This window comes from Suricata suricatta, chromosome 7 (assembly GCF_006229205.1).
Source record: "Suricata suricatta isolate VVHF042 chromosome 7, meerkat_22Aug2017_6uvM2_HiC, whole genome shotgun sequence".
Classification (NCBI taxonomy): domain Eukaryota; kingdom Metazoa; phylum Chordata; class Mammalia; order Carnivora; family Herpestidae; genus Suricata; species Suricata suricatta.
The window spans coordinates 39548566-39572711 of NC_043706.1; the positions used below are offsets into that span (position 1 = coordinate 39548566).

A 24146-nucleotide genomic window follows, 5' to 3' on the forward strand; every position below is an offset into this window, starting at 1 on the left:
TCCCCTCAGACTGGGGCTCCCTGAGGACAGGACTGTGACTCCCCTCAGACTGGGGCTCCTTGAGGACAGGACTGTGACTCCCCCTCAGACTGAGGTTCCTGAGGACAGGGCTGTGACTCCTCTCAGACTGGGGCTCCCTGAGGGCAGGGCTGTGTCTCCTGTTTGTGTCTCCCCTCCCTACCTGCAATACTTTATGTCCAGTAACTACTCAAAAAAAAAATCTTCGGGGCGCCTGGGTGGTTAGGTCAGTTAAGCCTCTGACTCTTGGTTTCAGCTCAGGTCATGGTGTCACAGTTTGTGGGTTCAAGCCCACATCGGGCTCTGTGCTGACAACTGCACAACTGTCTCTCTCTCTCTGCCCCTCCCCTGCTCCCTCTCAGTCACTCTCTCTCTCAAAACAAATAAACATTACAAAAAAGGAAATCTTCAAGGAAATGCTAATACTGCACTACTACCAAGTGCGTTATGTGTATTATTCCATTTACTCTCTACCACGCCCCTGTCATGTCATTTCTCAGATAAGAAAACAGTCCGAAGAGGTCAAGTGTATTGCCAAGTTTCCCCAAGTGTCACTCAGCTAGCATTCCAGTTGGGGATTGATTCAAACTCCTCCTTCCCCTCTTTATTTCCATACATCTTTCCTTATGGATTTATTGATTTACCTCCTAAATTATGTTGGCCTTTTTTCAGGAAAACTCTGACATGGTGATTTTCCCAAATCATATGTGACTTGGGTGAGGGAGAATATGCTAGAAAACAGGTCCTACCTTAATTAAGACCCTTACAAGCCCTATGAGCCCTGCACAGAGCAAGATTTGTAGCCTGGGAAATACTCTGATATAAATAGCCAGCTCACGACCTAAGGAGCTCTCCTCTCCTGGCTTTGTCTTAAGAGGGCGAGCAGGGCCTTAATCTGTGCTTGGAACCAGGACAAGCACTGAGTAAACAAGGTGATTCTTCTAGGGGAGAGGGAGGGCTATTTCTGGCAGTGTGGGACCCCAACAGATCTCAGGCTGGGGGTCCAGGAAAGCCCCAACCTCCATGAAGCCAGGCCTGCCTCCCCTGTGCTGACCTGTGTCTTGTCCTCAGGGAGCCTAGTCTGAGGGGGACCAGGGGGATGGACACACAGCCCTCCCTCAGGAAGCCCCAGTCTGAGGGGGGAGACACAGTCCTGCCCTCAGGGAGCCCCAGTCTGAAGGGGGAGACATAGTCTTGCCCTCAGGGAGCTCCTAGCCAAGATCTCGTCTTCTTGAGGTATCTATAAATTATTCAGGAAAAATGAAAGCCTGTAGCCTGTGGGTTCCCTGGGTGGGATGAGAAAGTGAGGGGGCTTGGTGCCAGCTTCTCCCTCAGACCGAGGGCTCCAGGCCAAGCCCTCCTGGCTGACAGTTCCTGGTGCCAAGGCCTCTCACCCCAAGACACTAAAGCTCTGCTCATCCTGCTAGCAGTGGGGAGCATTAACAGAATGGTCAGAAACTAGCTGAAGACTTCCTGTCCCTCCTCATGTGATGCAGTAAGACACACACAGGGCACCCTAGGAAGTGTTCTTGCCAAAACCAAACCTGAATCCAAACACACCTCAGCCCTGACTACTGGCTTATGGGGAAACAAAGGGGACAGAAGAACAAGTTAGATGACACCACTGGGGGAAAAAAAGATGACACCAACTGGCTGCAGTTGCTCAATCTAGGATGTGAGGAACTCATCAAAGCACATGGCCCAGTTCCTCCAATACACACATGGATGACAGTAACTGTCACAGAGTAAAAGAGACAAAAGAGATCAGAGAACCAAATGCAAAGCGTGGACTTGGTTTGGATCCTGGTTTGAACAAGTCAACTGTAAAAGACATTTCAGACAATCAGAGAAAAATTGAACAGACCAGATATTAGATGAGATTGCTGTTGGCTTTGTTGGGCGTGATTACTGTTGTGCTTCTATCAGACAAAAAGCAAAGAGGCAAAAACCAAACAAACCCTCTGTGCCTGCTAGAAATGCCTTCTAAAGTATTTGTAGGTGAAAGGAAATGATGCCTGGGATTTGCTTTAAGATACTCGGAGAGTAGGGGCGCCTGGGTGGCTCAATCAGTTAAGCGTCTGACTTCGCCTCAGGTCATGATCTCCTGGTTCATGAGTTCAAGCCCAACATCGGGCTCTGTGCTGACAGCTCAGAGCCTAGAGCCTGCTTCAGATTCTCTCTCCCTCTCTCTTTCTGTCCCTCTGCTCATTCTCTCTCTGTCTCTCTCTCAAAAATAAACATTAACTATTTTAAAAAAACAGAAGCCAAGCCCAAAAGGACCAATATTGTATGATTTCATTCAAATGAGATGTCCAGAAGAGGGAAGTCTATAGCGACAGAGAGGAGATTATGGAGCAGGGCCTTGGAGGCTAGGGAGTGAAAGCTGGAGGGCACAGGGTTTCCCTGCCATGTGATGAGAACGTTCTAAAGTGGCCTGTGGTATTGACTAGTGGCACAACTCTGTGATGAGGCCAAAAACCATTGAACCGTCCACTTTAAATGAGTGACTTGTAAGGAATGTGAATATCTCAAAAAGACTGGTTTTTAAATCTACCCCATCTCCCGCTTCCTCTGTGAGATCTAACCTGAGGCTCAGATCTCTCATCTGTCAAATAGAGATAACACTACCTACAAAAATTACAGACATCCCGGGGAGGGGTTTTGTGCAGAATAAATGTGGGACCTGGCAATACAGTGATAGGGGGCAGAATAGGGAGGTAGGCGGTGACCACCAGGCTTTTTGAACCTGGGACCACTGGAGGGGTGGGGAAATGGTCAATTCTTATTTTTAAAAATCTTCAGTTGATATTGTTTAGATCAGGAGCCTTCAGGAAACAGCCCTTGATCTTAAAGATTCTCCTGAGAAATCTCCAAAACCCAGCCACCCCTCCATGCTTGCCCGGACCACAGGCTCCATGCTCAGTTTCCTGGGGGACCAGCGGTGGGGGGCATCCCTAAGGAGGTCCTAGGGGAGCCCTGTGGGCAGGATCCCAGCTCTGCTCTCAGGAGCTGGACTGGAAATGTTTTCTGCAGCCCAATCCAGTGCGGTGTGCATCATACGAAATGGGAAGACAGCCCCCAGAGCCGCAGGAAGGACCAGAAGTCATGGGCACTAGACACTGCCCACGCCGAGAACTCGTGTCACTGGAGGGTCTCCGTGCATTTTCTGCAGTCTCCCCACCCTCTGACCGGCTCACTGCTCCTGGGATCGCCTCCCAGATTCCTCAGGGTCAATGAGGAGACTGAAGCCCACCCTAGTCTTTTTGTTGGCTTCTCTGAACTAGGTGGTGAAAGGAAAAAGAGAAAAAGATGAAGCATTCCTTTTAAAAAATTTTTAGTGGAAAGGGCACCTGGTGGCTCAGTGGGTTGAGCATCCAGCTTTCGCTCAGGTCATGATCTCACAGTTCATGGGTTCAAGCCCCACATCAGGCTCTGTGCTGACAGCTAGCCCAGAGCCTGGAGCCTGCTTCAGATCCTGTGTCTCCCTCTCTCTCTGCCCTGCTCCCATTCTCGCTCTGTCTCTCTGCCTCTCAAAAATAAATAAACATTAGAAAACAAATCTTGGTGGAAGATGACCAGCTCCCTCACCCTGCCCTCCTGCTGGCCCCACACCTGCCTCTCTCTGCTTCTGCTGCTTCAGATCCTCACCCTGAGGGTGCTGCCGAGAAAAGCCAGAAAAAAAAGGTAAATGCTACCGCTTCTCAGTGCTTGACCTCTCAAAAAAAAAAAAAAATACACTTTATATTGTTCAGAGGAGGATTGGGGGCAGTCAGCTTTGTCCGGTAAACTTAATAATCCTCCTCAGTAAAGCAGGGAAGATAAGAACAGGAAAACACTTGAGCCTCCAGGGAAAGGGAGGGAGAAAGTGCCACTCCACATTGTCGCATTCATTTCTTGGTTCCTTCTTCCCACCAACAGATAAGGGTTGTGCTAGTGTGCAGGGCACCTCCAGCCGCGTGAAGCCTTCTAGACATAGCCCGAAGAGCCTGCCCTCGCTCACAGGTGCTGCTCACTGATCATTAATGTGAGAGTTTGTGGGACACAGTGATACGGTCTTCCCTCTGCAAAGGAGACCCTATCAGGCTGTATTCCTAACGGCACTCACGGGAGGATTGGGAAGGGCCAAGGGTACTTCAGGTCTACCTTTGTGTCTTGAGACCAGCTTTGTGGCAAGTTAGAACCAACAGATACATTTTCTTCCCGGAAGCTTAGCCTTAGAGAAGTGAAAGAGAGACAGAGACAAAGAGAAGCAAAAGCCTCAAAGAAGCCCACTCTGTTGTTCTAGAAGCAAATAAGAACAACCTAAGGGCCCGCCTAAGTAGAATATGATGCACCGATTAAACATGATCATTTTAGACAAATCCTGGATGACATCACTTACATGTAAAATCTGAAAAATTAAACCTACAGAAACAGGCTAGAAAGGTGGTTGCTAAGGGTGGGGAGAGGGAAGGGAAGAGGTTGGTCAAAGGGTACAAACTTCCAGTTGTAAGATGAGTAAGGTGGGGCGCCTGAGTGGTTAAGCGTCCGACTTCAGCTCAGGTCATGATCTCACGGTTCATGGGTTCAAGCCCCACATCCGGCACTGTGCTGATAGCTAGCTCAGAGCCTGGAGCCTGCCTTTGGATTCTGGGTCTCCCTCTCTCTCTGACCCTCCCCTGCTCACACTGTCTCTCACTCTCTTGAAAAGAAAATAAAAAACATTAAAAAAAATTAAGCTGAGTAAGGTGTGGGGATCTCATGTACGGCCTGGTGATCATAGCTAACAATACTGTGTTATGTACTTGAAAGTTGCTAACAGAGTTGCCCTTAAATGTTCTCACCGCAAAATGCAATGGCAGTTACGGGCCATGATGCAGATGTTAGCTAATGGTACAGTGGTAATCACTTTGCAATATGTATCAAATTAATGCCTTCTGCACCTTAACCATACACAATGTTATTTGTCAATTATAATCAACAAACCTGGGGGTGAGGGGGAGAAACCTAATTATTTTGGACATTATGCAAATACTGTATTATCGAATTACAAAATGAGGTGTTCAGTTGTATTTATACCTTGGTTACAGTCTTTATTACATAAATGTTAACAAGACTAAACAGAAATGTGGAAAAATTAAAGCCATTTTCTTTTTTTGTGGGTGAGAACCTGGCTTGAATTCCTTTTCCTATTCTTGTTCGTCTTACTGTTATCACCGTATTTCTTTGTACAACAGAGAAAGTGTTCAAGTCAATGGAGTTAGGATAGTTTCACTCCAACAAGTCGGCATGAAGCATGAAGGTGGGGGATTTTTGGTTGGTTGGTTAGTTGGTTGGTTTGGTTTGGGTTTAGTCTTTAAAATTTTATTTTTAAGTAATCTCTCTACTCAACGTGGGGCTCTAACTTACACCCCGAGATAGAGAGTCATATGCTTCACTGACTGAGCCAGCCAGGTACCCTGCATGGAGGTGTTTCTGCTCAAGCTTACAGTCTGACTGAAAATTTAGACCTGCCAACCACTGCGAGGAGACAACCTGGAGAATTTCTGTGCTCAGGGACAAAAGGAGATTTGAGGATTACAGAGAGATGCTCTAAGTCTCTCCAATGACAAAGTCTATGCAGAAGGCAGTCAAGGAAAATGACAGGAAAAAATGACAACTCTTTCTTATTGGCTCACAAAGGCTGTTTCTACCTTCAGCCTCCCCTCCTCGCCCACCCCTCATCCCCAGGGATTCCGCTCGTCCCTCCTGGGGCAGCTTGTATAAATTGTGCCACCTTGTGCCGGCCCTGGAGTCCTGCCACCCCAAAAGGGCACAACGATTGATCAGCCTCTCCTTAACTAGGGATTTGTAGCAGTAATCCCCAGCCACAGAGAAAATAGAATCCCAGGCAGTGACCTTCAATTTGACTTCCCTTCCATGCGAAGTGCAGCTAAGCCAACCATCTGGGGTTCGTGGGTGTTGGGTTCTCCGGCCATGCCCTGCTTTAGTGTGCCCGGCACCCTGCATGCAAGGAAACCCGCCTGGATGAACAGACCCCTTGCCTCAGCCAGGGAACAGGTTGAGCGAGATGGAAAGAAGAGGTAAAGGAAGAGCCACTGTCTCAGGAGCCAGGCTGCCCTTTCCCTAGAAAATGACTTGAGACCCGTAATGGTGAGTCTCTTGGGAAGAACAGCGTGCTGGAATCAGTCACTACTACCTCTAGCACGAAGGATGAGCGTCTCTTCCTCCCCAGTACCTCCCTACATTGCACTCCAGGATTTTATTTTTACACACCCCACAAATACTTTAGAAACTTTATCGTGTCACACTATCGTAATTCAAGAAGTAAACACCAGCAGGCATTTAATGAGCACCTGCTGTATGCCAGACTCTAGACAGAGCTAGGAGGTGGCCTCCAAGATTATCTATTCCAAGGGCACCTAGCTGGCTCAGTTGGAGAAGCATGCGACTCTTGATGTTGGGGTCCAGAGTGGCAAGCCACTTACCCAAGGTCAGAAGCTAAATTATTACAGCCAAATTATACAGCCCAAACTACAGCCTAGACTTCCTGACTGCCCTGTCGTCTGCTCTTGCCACTACACCCAAGGACAAACACCTTGAGAATGGACACTGGTGTCAGAAGGTTGGAAAACAAAGGAACTAACAAGGAAATTTAAGCTTCTGGGACTGAATCCATCAACTTTTAGTGAACGCGACAAGTAGCCAAATAACATCTCCCTATATGTGATCTACGAATGCCCCATCCCTACGGTGTGAAGTAGACACACATTCCTGGCTGGGGCTTTCTCCCTCGAGACTCCGCTCCAAGAAACTTCTATAACTCAACACCTCCCTCGCACCTTAGCCAGACATTCAGCTGAGCCTACGATGTCGCCATCTTTATGGGTCCAAAATGTTAGCATATGGGCAATTTCACACGAGCCAGCTGAATCCAGCCTCACACACACAGCACTGATTGTGCTCACAGAGCACCCCATGGGCCTCTGAGTCCCCCCTCTGACCCCAGGATGGGAGACCGCTCACTCTCTGACTTCCTTGGAGGAGAAGTCCAGGTAGCGATTGCTGATCCACTGGATCTCGAACCAGTCCCGAAAGCCATTGTTGCCACAGCATTTGAACTCGATCTGCAGCATGTCGATGGTCTTCTTCATGAAACACCGGCCGGGGGTGTCTGTGTCTCGGTAGTACTTCATGCCGTTCTTGAGCCCATCGGCCAGAGTGCTCTCCAGTGAGCCCCGCAACAGGAAGCAGCAGAGGACCACCAGGAAGAGGACGATGTTGAAGAGGACATAGACAGCCAGGTACGGCTTCAGCCAGGGTTTCCACTTGGCATACTTGGCAGGGTCCAGGGCATCGTAGCAGATCTTGCCGGCCAGAGAGTTGAAGACACAGGACAGCAACCCCATCCCTATCAAGGAGTTGGGCACAAAATGGCTCTCTGAGTTATCCATCACATCACTCCTCTTCCGGAGTTCGATCTTAAGGAACAGCCCTAAGCTGAAGATGACGATGCCACCCAACACGGAGAGCCAGTTCATGAGCCAGAGCCCTTGGGCCAACTTGACCCGCTTTTTCTGGTCAAATTTGACTTTCAGCAGTGCCATGCTTGTCGGGCGCAGTCCAGGTAGCTTCCCAGGGCACAGCGACCACTCCTGACTTTGGAGAGCCCGGGGGCTGAAGACTCAGGGCCTTGGGAAGGGAGCAGGTGGCCCACGCTTCAGGGAGCTGCTCCGGGAGCTGCCCATGTTGAGGCCCCTAGCCCGGGACCCCCGTGAACTCAGTAACGGCAACGGGGGCCTCAGAGTCGCAGCTCCTGAAGGGGCCAGTCCTCCAGCGTGTTGCTGCAGCGTCCTTCCCAGCCAAGGAGGGAGAGCCTGAGCGCTGCAGATTAAAAGTGGGGTCCACTAGACGCCGCGCTAATCCCTTTAGGCAGCCTCATCCCATTAGACAAAGCCATGCTAGCTTCCAAACACAGCCAGAAGGAGCAGAGAGCTCTGGGTTCAGCTTGAAGAATCAGGAACAAAAACAAGACTGGCCAGAGGAACGGGCTTTCCCTGAGGTCTCACTCAGATCACATGTCTCCCCAGAAACCTGTTTCCAGGCCAAACTCCTTCACATGTGAAACTTTCTATGAGACAGAAGACACTATCAAAAAAGAAAATGACAGATTGTAAGAAAACATTTACAACATGTAAAAAAAAAAAGTAAGCATTTTTTTAAGCACCCACAACTCCACAGTCAAAAGATCAAAATTGACTGGAAAAACAGGAACAGATGATATATAATAGACTAACTTGGAAAGCCCAATATCTGGAAAAGATGTTCAGTCTGAGTAGAACGCAGGGAAGTGCAATTAAGATAATAATAAAAGACCAGATCTGATCCATCAGATTGAGCATCTATCAAAATTCTGTCACCAACCAGTATGAACAAAAATAATAGTAATGAAGATAGACACTCATGATGAGTCTGTAAATTTTTTATTTGTTTAATTAGCAGATTTTATTTCTTAAAACAGTTTTAGGTTTACCAAAAAAAAAAAAAAATTGAGGGATCCCTAGGTGGCTCAGTCAGTTAAGCGTCCAACTTCGGCTCAGGTCATGATCTTGCGGTTCGCAGGTTCAGGCCCTCATCAGGCTCTGTGCTGACAGCTAGCTTGGAGCCTGGAGCGTGCTTCGGATTTTGTGTCTCCCTCTCTCTCTGCCCCTCCCCTCCTCCTGGGCTCTCTCTCTCTCTCAAAAATAAACATTAAAAAAAATTTTTAGGGGCGCCTGGGTGGCTCAGTCGGTTAAGCCTCCGGCTTCGGCCTAGGTCAGATCTCATGTTCGTGGGTTCGAGCCCCGCATCAGGCTCTGTGCTGACAGCTAGCTCAGAGCCTGGAGCCTGCTTCCATGTCTGTGTCTCCTTCTCTCTCTCTGCCCCTCCCCCTCTCATGCTCTGTCTCTCTCTGTATCAAAAATAAATAAAACATTAAAAAAAATTTTTTTTTAAATTTTTAGTTGAAAACAAAGTACAGAGAATTCCCATAAACTCCTTTCCCACAACCAGCTTTTCCTAGAATTACCATCCTGCATCTGTGTGGCACACACTTGTTACAACTGATGAACAAATGTTGCTATTAGTTATTATTAACTAAAGCCCATAGCTTAATTAGGTTTTGCTTGTTGTGTTTTACATTCTACGAGCTTTGCCAAATGCATAATATCATGTGTCCACTATTAGCAGATTACGATCTAGAACCAGACAGGATAATTTCACTGCTGTTAACGATCCCTACATTCCGTGCATTCATTCCTCCTTTCCTCACTGTCCAACCCTAGGGAAGCAGGCTCTACAGTATTACCTTCTCCAGAATGTCATACAATTGGAATCATAGCCTTTTCAGACTGATTTATTTCCCTAGCAATACAGACATGGTGTTTCCTCCCATCTTTTTTGTGGCTTGATGGCTCATTTCTATTTATTGTTGAATAAGATTCCATTAATTGGGATGTACCACAGTTTATTTATCAATTTACCTATTAAAGGGCATCTTGGTTACTTCCAAGTTTGGTCAATTCTACATAAAACTGCTATAAACCCTGGTATGCAGGTTTTTGTGTGGACATAACTCTTAACCTCATTTGAGTAACTATCCAGGAGTAGAATTGCTGGGTCATATGGCGAGAGTATGTTTAGCTTTGTGAGAAACTGCCAGATTATCTCCCAAAGTGGCTGCGCCATTTTGCATTCCTACACGCAATGGAGGAGAGTTGCTATTCCTCCACCCCCTCGCCAGCATTTTGGTGTTAGCATTCTGGATTTTAGTCATCTCACTGTGGCTTTAATTTGCATTTCCCTGATGACGTATGATGTGGAGCGTCTTTTCATATATTTATATGCCTTCTTTGGTGAGGTGTCTGCCCAGTACTTTTGCCCACTTTTTAATTGCCCACTTTTTTACTTTTCTGAGAGTAATCTATCTATCTCCATTAAAATCTAAAACGCATGTTCCCAATGATTCAGCACTGCCACTTCTCAAAGAGCCTATGCCTAAGCACAAGGAGTTTCAAGAAGAAACCAAGTCTGTCTTCAAATTTGTGCCCACCTAATACTATGCTGCCCATCAGCTCAAGGGAGTCCAACCTGGGACCTCCTTTCTTCCCTTCTGTGGGGAAAATTGGATCTACTACATCCAGTATTTGTGTGTTCCTCTTTAAAATCTCCAGAGGCACTTGGGTGGCTCAGTCGGTTAAGTGGCCAACTTCAGCTCAGGTCATGATCTCGCAGTTTGTGAGTTTGAGCCCCATGTCTGGCTCTGTGCTGACAGCTTGGAGCCTGGAGCCTGCTTTAGGTTCTGTGCTCCTCTCTCTGCCCTTCTCCTACTCACGCTCTGTCTCTCTGTCTCTCAAAAATAAATACACATTAAAAATTTTTTAAATAATAAAGTCTCCAAATCACTAAGTAGAATCAAATGAGTATTTCTCCAGAGACAGGACGTGTGAACAAAGCTCTGAGACATATGTTTTTTCCCTCCAGTCCAGTCACCTTAAAACCAAACACCTATTCTGTACTCCGACCAAGTTTGGACTCCCATTGAAGAGTGGCCAAGGTCAGGTTCTAAGACATACAGGAAAATTAGGCTCGTTATTTTTTAACTAATTTTTTATATTTACATCCAAGTTAGCATATAGTGCAATGATAATTTCAGGAGTAGATTCCTTAAGGCCCCTTACCCATTTAGCCCATCCCCCCTCCCATAATCCCTCCAGTAACACTCTGTTCTCCATATTTAAGAGTCTCTTAATGCTTTTGTCCCCATCCCGTTTTTGTATTATTTTTGTTTCCCTTCCCCTATGTTCATCTGTTTTGTATCTTTTTTTTTTATAATTTTGGGGTTTTTTTTAATTTATTTTTGAGAGAGAGAGACAGCACGAGCAGGGGAGGGTCAGAGAGAGAGGGAGACAGGATCTGAAGCAGGCTCCAGGCTCTGAGCTAGCTGTCAGCACAGAGCCCGACACAGAGCTCGAACCCACAAACCGTGAGATCATGACCTGAGCCAAAGCTGGACGCTTAACCGACTGAGCCACCCAGTCGCCCTTGTTTTGTATCTTAAAGTCCTCTTATGAATGAGTCATATATTTGTCTTTGCTGACTGATTAATTTCACTTAGTATTAACACCCTCTAGTTCCATCCATGTAGTTGCAAATGGCAAGATTTCATTCTTTTTGAATGCAGAGTAATACTCCATTACACACACACACACACACACACACACCCCCCACATCTTCTTTATCCATTCATCCATCTATGGACATTTGGGCTATTATTGTCCATAGTGCTGCTATAAACATTGGGGTGCATGTGTCTCTTCAAAACAACATACCTGTATCCCTTGGATAAATACCTAATAGTTCAATTGCTGGGTTTTTAATTTTTTGAGGAACCTCCACACTGTTTTCCAGAGTGGCTGCACCAGTTTGCATTCCCACCAGCAGCACAGAAGAGATCCTCTTCCTCCGCATCCTCGCCAGCATCTGAGTTGTTAATGTGAGCCGTTGTGATGGGCGTGAGGTGGTATCTCATTGTGGTTTTGATTTGTCTAGCCTGTTCTTCACTGGATTATTTGTTTTTTGGGTGTTGAATTTGATAACTTCTTTATAGATGAAGTCTTGTTATTTTATTGTCACACCACATTTTGGGTCAAAAACACCATTATCCAGAGTGATCACTCTTCTAATCGCCAAGACTTGACTTCTAAACAAGCTTTGCCTCTTCCAGAGATTTCAACTGTCTGCCATCAGAAACACTGAAAAGAATGTACTGCAGTTTCTGGAGTTTGGTTTTGTTTTTGATTTTTGCCAAAAAGAAAATGTTCAGACAACCAGGAGCATGACCAGATTCAGACCTCAGATACACAGAATCCGAAGATGTCTGTCCTGAGACCAAAGGGTGTGGGCGACAGTGAAGCTAATCTCAGGGAACCTCTTTCAGGCATGCATGTCGGCAAGAGAAAATCAGAGGGAAGGAGAGGGGGGAGAATGAATGTGGAAACAAGAAACAGAAATTTAAAAGTAGTTCTGGAGATAACCTGATTAGCTAAGGGCCTCTTTCTCCTCAATTGACCAGTTGCACAGCGTGAGGAGGGGCAGAGTGGAGCCCTGGGCTGCGGATGCCCCCTAGTGGCCATAAATAGAAAAACTTCACTGTTTGGAAAAGGGGAGATTTCCCCTCTTGGCTAGAGTGGGCCATTATCTAGAAAGGAAAAAAAGAACAGACAATAGGAAAATCACTGGTAGGGGGCACCTGGGTGGCTCAGTTGATTAAACATCCGACTTGGGCTCAGGTCATGATATCACGTGTCGTGTGTTTGAGCCCCATGTCGCGGTCGGTGCTGACAACGTGGAGACTGCTTCAGATTCTGTGTCTCCTTTCTCTGCTCCTCTCCCACTTCCACTCCACCTCTCTTCTCTCTCTCTCTCTCTCTCTCTCAAAAACAAATAGAACATTAAAAAAATTTTTAAAGAATCATACAAGTTGTTACGTATAACTATAACCTACTTGCATATATAGATCACACCACATATGAGCCATTCTCCTGGCAGTAGATATATGGGTGTTTTCTAGTGGGTGGGTTTTTTTTTTTTTTATGATTTCTAGTGTTGCTTATATGAACAGAGCTGCTCCTAACATTTTATACATATCTCCTGCCGAGCAGAGTTTCTCTGGGGTAGAGCCCTAAGAGGAGGGAGTGTGACTCCTCCCTTTCTTGCCAAGTAGTTGCCTTAAGCAATCGGCTGATTTGTTCTCCCCCAGCAGTGACTATATGATCCACATCCCCTTACTATTAAGTCAGACTTCTTAACTTTTGTTTCACTGACTTTAAATGTGGCCTTCGTTTGCATTTCCCTGGTTACTAATTAGTTTGCATAACTTGTCATGAATTATTTGCCATTTGTGTTTCCTCTGCAAAATGTCTGTTCTTGTCTCTGGCCCATTTTTCACTTGGCTTGTTGGTGTTTTTCTGATTAACTTGTGGAACTCACTTATATTTTCTATATAATATTTTTTGGGCATTTATATGTGTCACAATTATTTTCTCCCAGTTATGACTTGACTTTTCTCTCTTTATGTCATCTTTCAAAGATTGTAAGTTCTTGGGGCGCCTGGGTGGCTCAGTTGGTTGAGCGCCCAACTTTGGCTCAGGTCATGACCTCATGGTTTGTGGGTTCAAGCCCCGTGTCGGGCTCTGTGCTGACAGCTAGCTCAGAGCCTGGAGCCTGCTTCAGATTATGTGTCTCCCTCTCTCTCTGCCCTCCTCTGCTTGCTCTGTCTCTCAAAAATAAAGAACATAAAAAAAAATTTTTTTAAAGATTGTAAGTTCTTATTAGTACAATTTCATATAAGTTCTTTTTTTAAGGTATTCATCTTTTTTTAATGTTAGTTTATTTTTGGAGAGAGCATAAGCAGGGGAGAGGCAGACAGAGAGGAAGTCAGAGAATCCAAAGCAGGCTCCACGCCGACAGCAGAGCCCAATGTGGGGCCCAAACCCACAAACCACGAGATCATAACATGAGCCAAAGCTGGACATGTAACCAACTGAGTCACCCAGGTGCCCTTCATATAAGTTCTTAATAGTAGAATTTTCCCATTTTTTCCTTTGTGGTCAGTGCTTGTTTTGGAAATTATTCCTTGCATCATACATAGAAAAATATTATCCTCTATTGCCTTCTAGAAGGTTAATCATTTTCCTCTCCTTAAGATGTTAATGTTTTCAGGGCACCTGGGAATCTTAGTTAAGTGTCCAACTCTTGATTTCAGCTCAAGTCATGATCCCAGGGTTGTGAGATCAAGCCCCATGTTGAGCTCAATGCTGACCACAAAGCCTGCTTAAGATTCTCTCTCTCTCTCTCTCTCTCTCCCTCTCTCTCTCTCCCCTTCTTCTCTGCCTCTCCCCTTGCTCTCTCTCTCTCATTCCCTCAAAAAAAAAAAAAGATTTTAACATTTTCAGAATAGATTTGTATGTGTGGTATGATGAAGGGATATGATTTAATTTTCTTCCTTACGGATAATCCCAGCACACTATTTATGAGATGGCCTGTCCTTTCCCCAACAGTCTGCACCGCCCAGTTCTAAATCAGGTTTCCATACATGCACGGATGTATTTTTTACTTCTCTCTTCTGTCTCCTCAATTGTTTTATTTACTCCTATGTTTTCATCGTACTTTTTAATTAAATAAGTCTTCATATCTGACAAAGGGCAACACACATACCTTTTCTTTTTCCATCAACAATATCTTGCCTGCTTCGAACTGACATAAAAATGTTATGCTCTTGGGGCACCTGGGCAGGTCAGTTGGTTAAGTGTCCAGCTCTTGATTTTGACTCCAGTCGTGGCCTCGCAGTTTCATGAGATGGAGCCCCACATGGGGCTCTGCGCTCACAGTGCATAGCCTGCTTGGGATTCTCGCTTTCCCTCTCTCTTTCTGCCCCTCCCCCACTCTCACTCTCTCTCTCTCTCTCTCTCTCTCTCTCTCTCTCTTAAAATATATTTAAAATGCCATGCTCTCATTACCACTAATAACTGTAGCTTATTTTGGAGTTTTTATGCTTATGACTACATAATCCACAAACAGGACCTTTTGCTACATCCTTTTAAAATCCTTATAGTTTGGGGCCCCTAGATGGCTTAGTCAGTTAAGCGTCCAACTTCAGCTCGGGTCATGATCTCCAGGTTCGTGAGTTCGAACCCCGCATCGGGCTCTGTGCTGACAGCTCAGAGCCTAGAGCCTGCCTTGGATTCTGTGTCTCCCCCTCTCTCTGCCCCTTCCCCATTAGTGCACTCTTTCTCAAAAACAAACATTAAAAATTTTTAATCCTTATAATTTTTAAATTACTGTTTTATGACAACAACTAAGATTTTCGGTACAATCTGAATAGAAATAATGACAACAGGGATCCTTCTTTTGATCTTGAGCTTAACTTCTAAATGATTCACCATTAAGTATCACAGCTGCCATAGGTTTTAGTGGATACCCTTAACAAGAAAGTTCCCTTCTAGAATTTCTGCTTTGCCAAAAGTGTGTTCCCATGCACTGATGCTGATTGTATACAAGGCTATTCTTTCTCTACTGAGATCATCATCTGAATGTTTCCCTTTATCTCTTAATGTGATAAATCAGTCATTTTTCTAAAGTCAGACTAAGCCTTTTCTTTCTAGAATAAACCTTGATACATTACCATCTTCTATATTTCTGGATTTGTTCTACTGCTTTAATCTTATAATCTTCACAAATACAATTGAGTTAGATTGGCCTATAATTTTCCCTTCTCATAAAGGTTATTCATCAAGGTTATGCAGCCTCATACCACGGTATGGGGGCAAATCCTTTCTTTTTCTATATTCTGGAAGAGTTTGTGCCAAAATGATATTACTTCTTCCTTACATGTTTGATAGAATTTACTGTCAAAACATCCCCCTGGGGCGGATGTTCTGTTTGTGGGAAAGTTTCCGTTATGGCTCCAATTGTTTAAGAGTTACGGAACTGTTCGTTTTTCTATTTCTTCTGTGGCAAATTGTATTTTTCAAAAAAAAGTATTCATTTCATCTAGATTCTAAATTATTGGCAGAAAAGTCTTCACTGTATGGATTCATTATCTTTCTTTTTTTTAATTTGTTTTTTACATTTATTTATTTATTTATTTATTTATTTATTTATTTATTTTTTCAAAGCCAAAAAGCAAGGGTTGTTTATTGCAGATTCGAACCCGGGCCTCTGCTCACTCCAAGCTGGTGGAACGGAGAGAGCCAGAGAGCCTACATTTATTTATTTTTGAGAGACAGAGCTAAAGCGGAGGAGGGGCAGAGAAGGAGACACAGAATCTGAAGCAGGTTCTAGGCTCTGAGCAAACATTCAGCACAGAGCTCGATATGGGGCTCAAACCCATGAACTGTGAGATCATGACCTGAGCCGAAGTCGGATGCTCAACCGACCAAGCCACCAGGCGCCCCTTCATTATCTTTCTAATATGTGCAGCACCAATGGTAAGTTCCCCTTGATTTCTTCTATGGTTTATATTTACCTTCTCTCGCTCTTATTTCTTGACCCAGTAAGCCAGAGGTTGGTTAGTCTCATTAATTTTTTCAAAGACTCAACTGATGGGCTATTGTTGTTTTTTTCAGTCTCTCTATTGTGTTTATGTCATTGCTTTTGGCCTTTATCTATATTTCTTTTCTTCGATTTCTGCTATTCTTTTTCTAACTTAAAAAAATTTTTTAAGGGGCACCTGCATAGCTCAGTCGGTTGGCTTTGGCTCAGGTCATGATCTCACAGTTCGTGGGTTCAGGCTCTGTGCTGACAGCTCAGAGCCTGGAGCCTGCTTCGGATTCTGTGTCTCCCTCTCTCTCTCTGACCCTCCCTTGCTCACATGCTCTCTCTCTCTCTCTCAAAAATAAACACAAAATTTAAAAAAAGATCATGACCTGAGCCTGAATCAAGAGTCAGACGCTTAACCGACCAAGCCACCCAGGTGCCCCTTCTAACTTCTTAAACTAGATGCTTAGCTCATTAATCTTCAGGCTTGCTTGCTTTTTCTTCCTTCCTTCCTTCCTTCCTCCCTCCCTCCCTTCCTTCCTTCTTTTCTGCAAAAAGCTTTATTGTTTTCATTCGGTCCACGGCTTGGGAGAGAGCTCCAGGGTGGTTGACTAGCTGCCTGGAGGCTGCAAGAAGAGACTCGGGCACAAGCCGTGGCACCTGGGGGACGTCAGAGGGACCCTCTCAGGCAAGAGGGCTGCTGCTCTTTTCTTGAACATTTCCAAAGAGACAATGACTTTGCTGAAATCACTTCTTGACTTGGAGACACACCGGATTCTGTGCATCTAACTACGCTGACACGCATTCTGAAGTTTGCCATCGCATGCATGATGGCTGAAGTGCCCTACACATAGCACCTCCTTCGAATCTTTTCTTTCCCTTAAGACTTGTGCCTACCAGAGAATGCAACGGCTTGACCTCAGAGATTATCTTGCTCATTTGTCTTTTTTTCTTTGTCATCTCAAAATATCATGATTCTTTTTCAAGGAAACTGAGGGAAATCCCAGAAGTCATTTGGCTTGTGCATAATTCTGGCAACTGTACATGGACTCAAGGGTGAGAAAAGGCCAGGAAGTATGGCAGGGGTCTTTTACTGAGTATCTTCCATTTGTTCCTCCAAATCCATTCTTCATTTTCCTGCGCCCCGCTCGTGTGTCCCGGGAGATGACTGATCCGGGCTGTACCCACAGACTTCCTTGCCCTGCGGTTTCCGGTTGGTCTCAGCCCATGAAAGGCACCAACAGAAGAGAGTGGCATTTTTTCCATTCCCTTGGTAGCCACATCCCTCCACCAAAGGCCACAGCTCCTATCAAGTAGCGCGTGCTCTCTCTGGGGGGTTCAGGTGACAGTTTTATGCCTTCAGCTCTGGGAGTGATAACAAATATTGCACCATCTCGTACTGCTTCTAAACTCTCCCCACAGCTTTGTAAATAGCTCCTGATTTAAGTAAGCCCTTCTCAAATTATCCATTTTGCGTGTGCCATCTGTTTCCTGCCAGGACCCTGATTGATACAGTGTGTTTGATTAATGGGCATTAGTTCAGACTAGTTGGAGCATGAAGCGTGTGTGCTGAAACAGCAAAACCTCATGGAGGCACAGTAGGCTGGGAGCGGAGGGAGAAGGGGCTTGTCTTCCAGGCCAGGGAGCGCAGCAAGCAATGGGAACCTCGGAGAATTTTAGACCAGGAGCAACACGCTTTAAGAAAACGAATTTGGCAACTGCACGTAGAAGGGTTTGGCAATGGGAGATGGGGACACGAGTTAGGAGTTAGTCACAACTGCTATGACAGGACCATAACAGTTTGCAAGTATCAGATTGGCAAAGCACCGAAGATTTGACAGCCCCGCACGTCGATAAGGACGTGGAGGGACAGCACATTCTCAGACACAGCCGGCGAGGGCAGAACCTGATAAGCCTCTTTGGAAGGAGATTTGATAATATTGATCAGTATTGTAAATGTTGATAACCTAGTAAGCCAGTAATTCCTCTTCTAGGTACTTAGCCTACAGATAATACTGCACGTATGTGAAATAATTTATATATAAGGCTATTCATTGTAGCATTTTCCTAATGGCTGAAGATTGGAACAACAATGTCCATGCGTTAGGGACTGGTAAGCAGACACGGCTCAGTCCATGGAAGGGGATACCACGCAGCAGTTAAAGAGAAGGAAATGACTGTATGCACTCACATGGGAAGGGCTCCAAGTGTAATGTTAATGACAAAAGTAAGGTGCCTAATAGTATACACAACATGCTTCTGTTTGGGTGGGAGGATAAAAGGATATTTTGTACTTAAGTCTGTAAATGCAAAGACCAGAAGAATAGAGTAAACCGGCACAGGATGGTTGCTTTTTGAAGAGAACTGTATGGCTGGCGTCAAAGGAAGGAGGAAGATTTACTTTTCGTTCTAACCTTTCTGTACCTGTGCAGAAAGCATCTAGGTTTTAAAAAGCCATTGCACTGCCATCTTAGAATCAAACCTCTACCTTGATATCAGTGCTGAAAATCAGACTATGGGGGCACCTGGGTGGCTCAGTGGCTGAGCGTCTGACTTCAGCTCAGGTCATGATCTCACAGCTTGTAAGTTGGACCCCGCATTGGGCTCTCTGCTGACCGCTCAGAGCCTGGAGCCTGCTTTGGATTCTGTGTCTCTTTCTCTCTGTCCCTCCTCTCCCGCACCCCACAGTCTGTCTCTCTGTCAAAAATAAAGACATGTAAAAAAAAAAAACAAATAAATAAAATCGGACTATGAATAGCTTTCTTGGTGAAGGAACAAAGCTGAAAGGCATTCAATTACAAACAACCCAACCAACCTTTATAATAAAACATTTGAATTTCTGAGCAGAATGTTGAGCTTGTTTACCAGGTAAGTATATGGACTTGAATTGCCTTGCTTTGTCTTGTCAGTTCTTAAAAGTTCAGAGTAAGTATGGCATCTGAAAACTGAAAGGCAGGCCTTTGAACAGTAACTGCTTCCTTCTGTGACTGTTGCTAATCCAAGTAGGTGGTGGGCAGAGCTGTCATTCGGGGAATTCAGACCCTGGATGGGTGGGTGATACAAAGGCCTTACTTCAGGTGTTTTCTAAACTGGACATGTTATAAGGCCCTGCCCTACCAGGGCTCTCGGAATTTCTCTATTGTGATTGTTCTTTGGTTCATCTGACCTCCATCTAGACCGCACACTTCATAAAGGAAGACCACATGCTCGTTTACCATTGCGTTTATTGCTCAGTGCTGAGCAGGTGCACATTAGGTGCTCAAATATTTGTTCAGTTGAGTTGAACATGGCTGTCATATTGCCCCTGCATCTCTTGAAACTTAAAACTGGGTAAATAATTAACCTTCTTCATCTCCCCTCATCTTAATTGCAGTGGCCGACTTATTTTCTTAAGAAAAATAGTCAAATAACGTGACTAAGTTTTTGAGTTGGTGATGGGGCTTTTTAATTAAATGCAATGTAATTTAATTTCTGTGATGCTAGAGTAATTGCATGATTGTTTCTAAAACATTGTATTACCATGTAACATTACCCTTACCAAGCTGAATCATTGTATCGTCCTGCTTTAGTTCATTTCCTAATACAAATAAAACTTCTTTTTTGGCAATAACAACTTTTGCACAGCAATCAGAACTTATATGTAAATTGGCCACTTCGCTTATTTTTATGAGGGGTTGAGACTCTAAAGTGATACAATGTAATACTGTACTCAATTATGTCCAACAAAGCCAATCAAGTGAAATTTAACAAACTCTGATTGCTTAACTAATGTGCAGTTTTATTGCTTTCCTAGAGTTGGCTTTAATGAAAATATTTGGTATTTACACTTATTGGTGCAATATACTCTCATTGTAATGACCATTAAGATTGCTTAAAAACTTACTAAAATAACTCTAATTAATGCTTTTCTGAAACAAGTAATCTTGGGGGTGCCTGGGTGGCTTAGCCAGTGAAGTGTCTGACTCTTGATTTCGGCTCAGGTCATGACTCACAGTTTGTGGGTTTGAGCCCGCCTTGGGCTTTGTGCTGATAGCACAGAGTCTGCTTGGGACTCTCTCTCCCTCTCTCTGCCCCTCCCCTCCTTCATGCTCTTGTTCTCTTTCTCAAAAATAAACAAACTTCAAAATCTTTTTTAAAAATAAAAAAGTAATCTCTACATCCAGCCATCAGGCTTGAACTCACAACCCAAGATCAAGAGTCATATGCTCTAGTGACTGAGCCAGCCAGGCACCCCCTAATCAATGCTTTTAATTCAGGGGTGTGACTGTTTTTTGTTTTTTTTTGTCAACAACAACAAAAGACAACCAGGGCCCCTGGATGGCCCAGTTGATTAAGCAACCAACTCTTGATTTTGGCTTAGGTTATGATCTCATGGTTCTTGAGTTTGAGTCTCACGTCTGTCAGTGCAGAGCCTGACTGGGATTCTCTCTTCCTCTCTCTGGACTGCCCTTCCCCCTACTTGCCCTGTCTTTATCTCTCTCAAACTAAAGAAATGGTTAAGAAAATCATCATAACTTAAGTTTAGGGAAAACATAATAAGGTCTAATTTTCTGAAATGGTGAAAAGGCTGAAGAGGACAGGATGAACACGTAAGATCTGCTGAGCATAGAACAGTCGTGATCTGAAAGTCTAATGTTACAAATTGGCCAGCTCAAGGACCAGATGCAGACTGCAGGAAGAAGTTTTGCTTGGCTTGTACAATGTTTTTTAAGTGCTTAAATTTGTCTGCCAAGCCACCCGGTTCCCCGTTCCCTATTGACTTTCTCCCAACTGCCTTACTCATGGACTTTCTCTGCTTGGCCCTAGTAAGCATTGAATGCCTGGAGAATCGTGACATCATTAAAAGAAATAATGGAACCTGGTAGGGAAAGCAGCAAAGATGGAAATTTTAAGAATATATGAATTTAAAAGGCAGATAAGCCCAGTGACAGAACAATCCACGGAGTGGAGGCTCTGGAGAGCATGGACACAACGAAGCTATCAGCAAAATCTTGGGCATCGCTCATTTATGGGCTCTACGTCACCAGAATCACAATGAAGGGAAAAATGTAAGAGAAACAGGGTGGTGCAAGGCTATGGAGTTCGGAAGGAGAGAACTTCAAAAAGATCTTGGAAAGCTCAGCTGAGATTAGTAAGCATTAACTGTGGTTCAAACTGCCATGATTTTGTGATTTTATTATCTATTACAAATGGCATGATTTTTTTTTTAGATGCAACTAAGTTAACAGTCCTTTAAAAGTGCAGTCCACAAAAATGAATCACAAGTCTGTTAGTGCCAGAAGTACGGCTTTTCCTGAAGGGCACCTGGTGATAAACTATCCGTCTTTAGGAGCATAGCTTTACAAGACTAGTCCTGGTTTCTAATGTGAAGATACGTTTGAGAATTTCATTACGCGTTGCCTCTTTTTCTTACCAGCATTAATTCTCCTAAGCAATAGACTTTTTAATCTCTCTTCTTTGGCGATGTTGCAAACTGTTCCGTTTCAAGTCAGCTAATAGTGGAGGGAAGAACGAATTCTGGATTCACCTCCATCTGAAGAATAGAGCTTGGCAGGCAGCATTTTTTTACTGGCCTCATTTCTGCCTCAATGACTCTACTCTTGCTTGTCCTGCTCATTTGTCATCTTGTTACATTTCACACATCCTAAAAGCCACCTTAAATCCTTTTTCTGGAATAAGCCAGCACATATAAATATGAAACATATAAATACAGAAGGTACTACAAGCACTTTAATACTGTGGTCATTAAATGAAAATCATGTCTACAGTTACAAGGCACTAGACCCCGAAAAGCTTTCTGAAACTCTTAAGACTTTCCATTTAAGAATAATGGGTGAGGACACACAGCAGAAAGCCAAATCTGTAATAGTATACAATTACGGCAAAATCTGAGTCAAAGAACTTAAGGCTCAGCTATATGGTTTACTCCTGAGTACTTAGGAAAAGCAATCTACCCTCTTTAATGACTTGGAAGCTCTCTTTCCAATTCCGATAACACTATTCAAAATTAGTCCGTTCCAGCGATTGCAACGGTGGGCTCTGGAGCCAGACTACCTGGTTTCAAATCCCAGTCCCCTTGAGCTGTGTGACTCAGGCAGCCCCCCGCCCCCTTGAAAAATGGTGCTAACTGAACCTACCTAAGATTTTCTGGACTTAGAGTCATGTTTACGTGAGTAAGGTGCTTAAAACAGTGTCTACAGCCTTTCAAGTGCACACAAAAAAATTGGTAGCTGTAATTATTTTGGTTTTACAGTTGGTAAGCCTCATGAGTCTCCTGGGGCTGATGCCAAAACTTTGGACCCAAACAAGTCGATGAGTAGCTGGGTTCTCCAAGCCCAAGCTAATGTGTCCCTGAAGACCAGAGTCTCCCCGCCCCCACCTATGGAAGTGAGACCTTCAATTCAAGAGCTCTCAATCATTAGTATTCTGTACAGTGTGATAACATACTTCCACACTAACTGGCTCCGAAGAGAGTCCTACTACTTTCATTTATTAAAGATTTACTGAGGGCCTACTTTATCATGCAGTAAGTTGTAAATGCCACAAATCATTAATAATCAACACACATGGGCACTCTTTACCCTTTACTGTTTCAAACTGTCAAGAGTCAATAAAGCTACTACACATCACCAAAACACCAAAGTGCTTCATTGTTAGGCCTGTTGTGAATTTCACGGAAATCACAAGTGGGAGCCTAACACGATCTCAAACCTTAAAATACCGAACACATACAAAGCGAGACAATAAGTAAACTTTGAGGTCCCGTTAGCAGGAGTCGGTCCCACGGGGGAAGTGTTTGGTAGGAGTGAAAAATACAGTGACAACTGCTCAGTCCCACTGGATCATTCGCTCTTCTTCAGGAAGAATACTCCAGTTCGGGGAGGCCATGTCCCGGGCCAGCCAGTTGAAATCGTCGACGTCCTTCCAGTTATTTTTGCTCCTATCTAAACCAGAGCCCTCGAAGTCCTCGTCCATCCCCGGGTAGCGCCAGGTATAAGGGGCGAACTGGATCCCGCTACAGTCTTCCACGATGGCCCTGCTGGTGACCTGCAAGAAGATGCGGGTGTCTCTCGTAGTGTGTACCCGCAGCTGCTGGCAGGCCACGGCCAGCACGCAATCACTGCAGTCCTCCAGGAACACCGACGTGGACACCGGGCCGCAGAGCACCGTGCAATTTCGGGCTTTGGCCAGCCGCAGAGTGTTGGGATTGCCATACAGTCTGACCGTGCATTTGGTCAGTTCGGTCAAAAGGACGTCACGCTGGTGTAGCTCCTCTGCTCTCTTCTCCAGAACTTGGGACTCCACGTTGGAGAAGCCGAAGACCCAGCTGGAGCCGATGCCTCCCTCCTCCTTCAAGGGCGGCGGGGAGGCCAGGACGCCTTCCGCCGCCAGGGCTCCAGAAGCAGATTCTACTTTGGCGGCCGAAGCAGCGTCCTTCCTCCGGGTCTTGAAAGCGAAACGCTTCTTGGGCTGCAGCTCCTGGCGCCGCTCGGCCAGCGTCGCCTGTAGCCGCGTCAGCGCCTCCTGTCCCTGCCGCAGATCGTAGGCGGCCAGGAACAAAACCGAGTCGTTGAGAAGTTTCTGCAAGCCCTGGAGCCGAGCGGCCGCCTCCTCCAGTTGCTCCATGGATTCTCCGCCCTCCAGAAGCTCTTCCACGGCCGCTCGCTCCCGAGCGAAGGCGGCAGCGAAAAAGTCGCTCTTCTCCTCCTCCACCTCCTGGTTCTGCCGCTTTTGCTTCCGCCTTTCCACCTCCAGCTGCCGCTCCTGTTCTCGTCTCTGGAGCCGCTCAGGCACCAGGCTGCGGTCCCGCTGCGACCCCACGGCCCCGTTCGCCGCGGCGGCGGAGAAACTAGCAGTCTCCATCTTGACTTCAAGCTTCCTTTCTTCAGCCTTGCTTCCTCCGGGCGCGCCCTCCGAGAGGCCTCCCACCAACGCGCCCTGTGATTGGCTGGGCTTGCTAACGTCAGCCCCGGCCTTATTTTCTTAGCCCATTGGCTCCTCCGCGTCGGAGGGGGCGGGGACATGAGGCGGGGCCGATTGACAAGGGGGGGTGGGGAGACAAAGGTCCTTGT

At 45.4% G+C, this 24146-nt stretch overlaps 2 protein-coding genes across 2 annotated transcripts in view; both read right to left on the bottom strand.

Annotated features, from left to right (window-relative positions):
* The window catches only part of PRPH2 (peripherin 2), a 16288-nt gene extending 8149 nt beyond the window's left edge, over positions 1-8139 (bottom strand). Inside the window, exon 1 of the mRNA XM_029945019.1 lies at positions 7024-8139. Coding sequence (XP_029800879.1) covers positions 7024-7604 — 581 coding nt within the window. The 5' untranslated portion in view covers positions 7605-8139. The remainder of the gene's footprint in view (positions 1-7023) is intronic.
* A 13643-nt stretch (positions 8140-21782) lies between these two features.
* On the bottom strand, positions 21783-24003 carry TBCC (tubulin folding cofactor C). Its single transcript, XM_029945258.1, has one exon. The coding sequence runs from the start codon at positions 23935-23937 to the stop codon at positions 22903-22905; it is 1035 nt and encodes a 344-aa protein (XP_029801118.1). The 5' UTR covers positions 23938-24003; the 3' UTR covers positions 21783-22902.
* Between the last annotated feature and the right edge of the window lie 143 nt (positions 24004-24146).

Excerpts from the sequence above, each read along its gene's own strand:
- TBCC (XM_029945258.1), bottom strand. The coding sequence starts at position 23,937 with ATGGAGACTGCTAGTTTCTCCGCCGCCGCGGCGAACGGGGCCGTGGGG.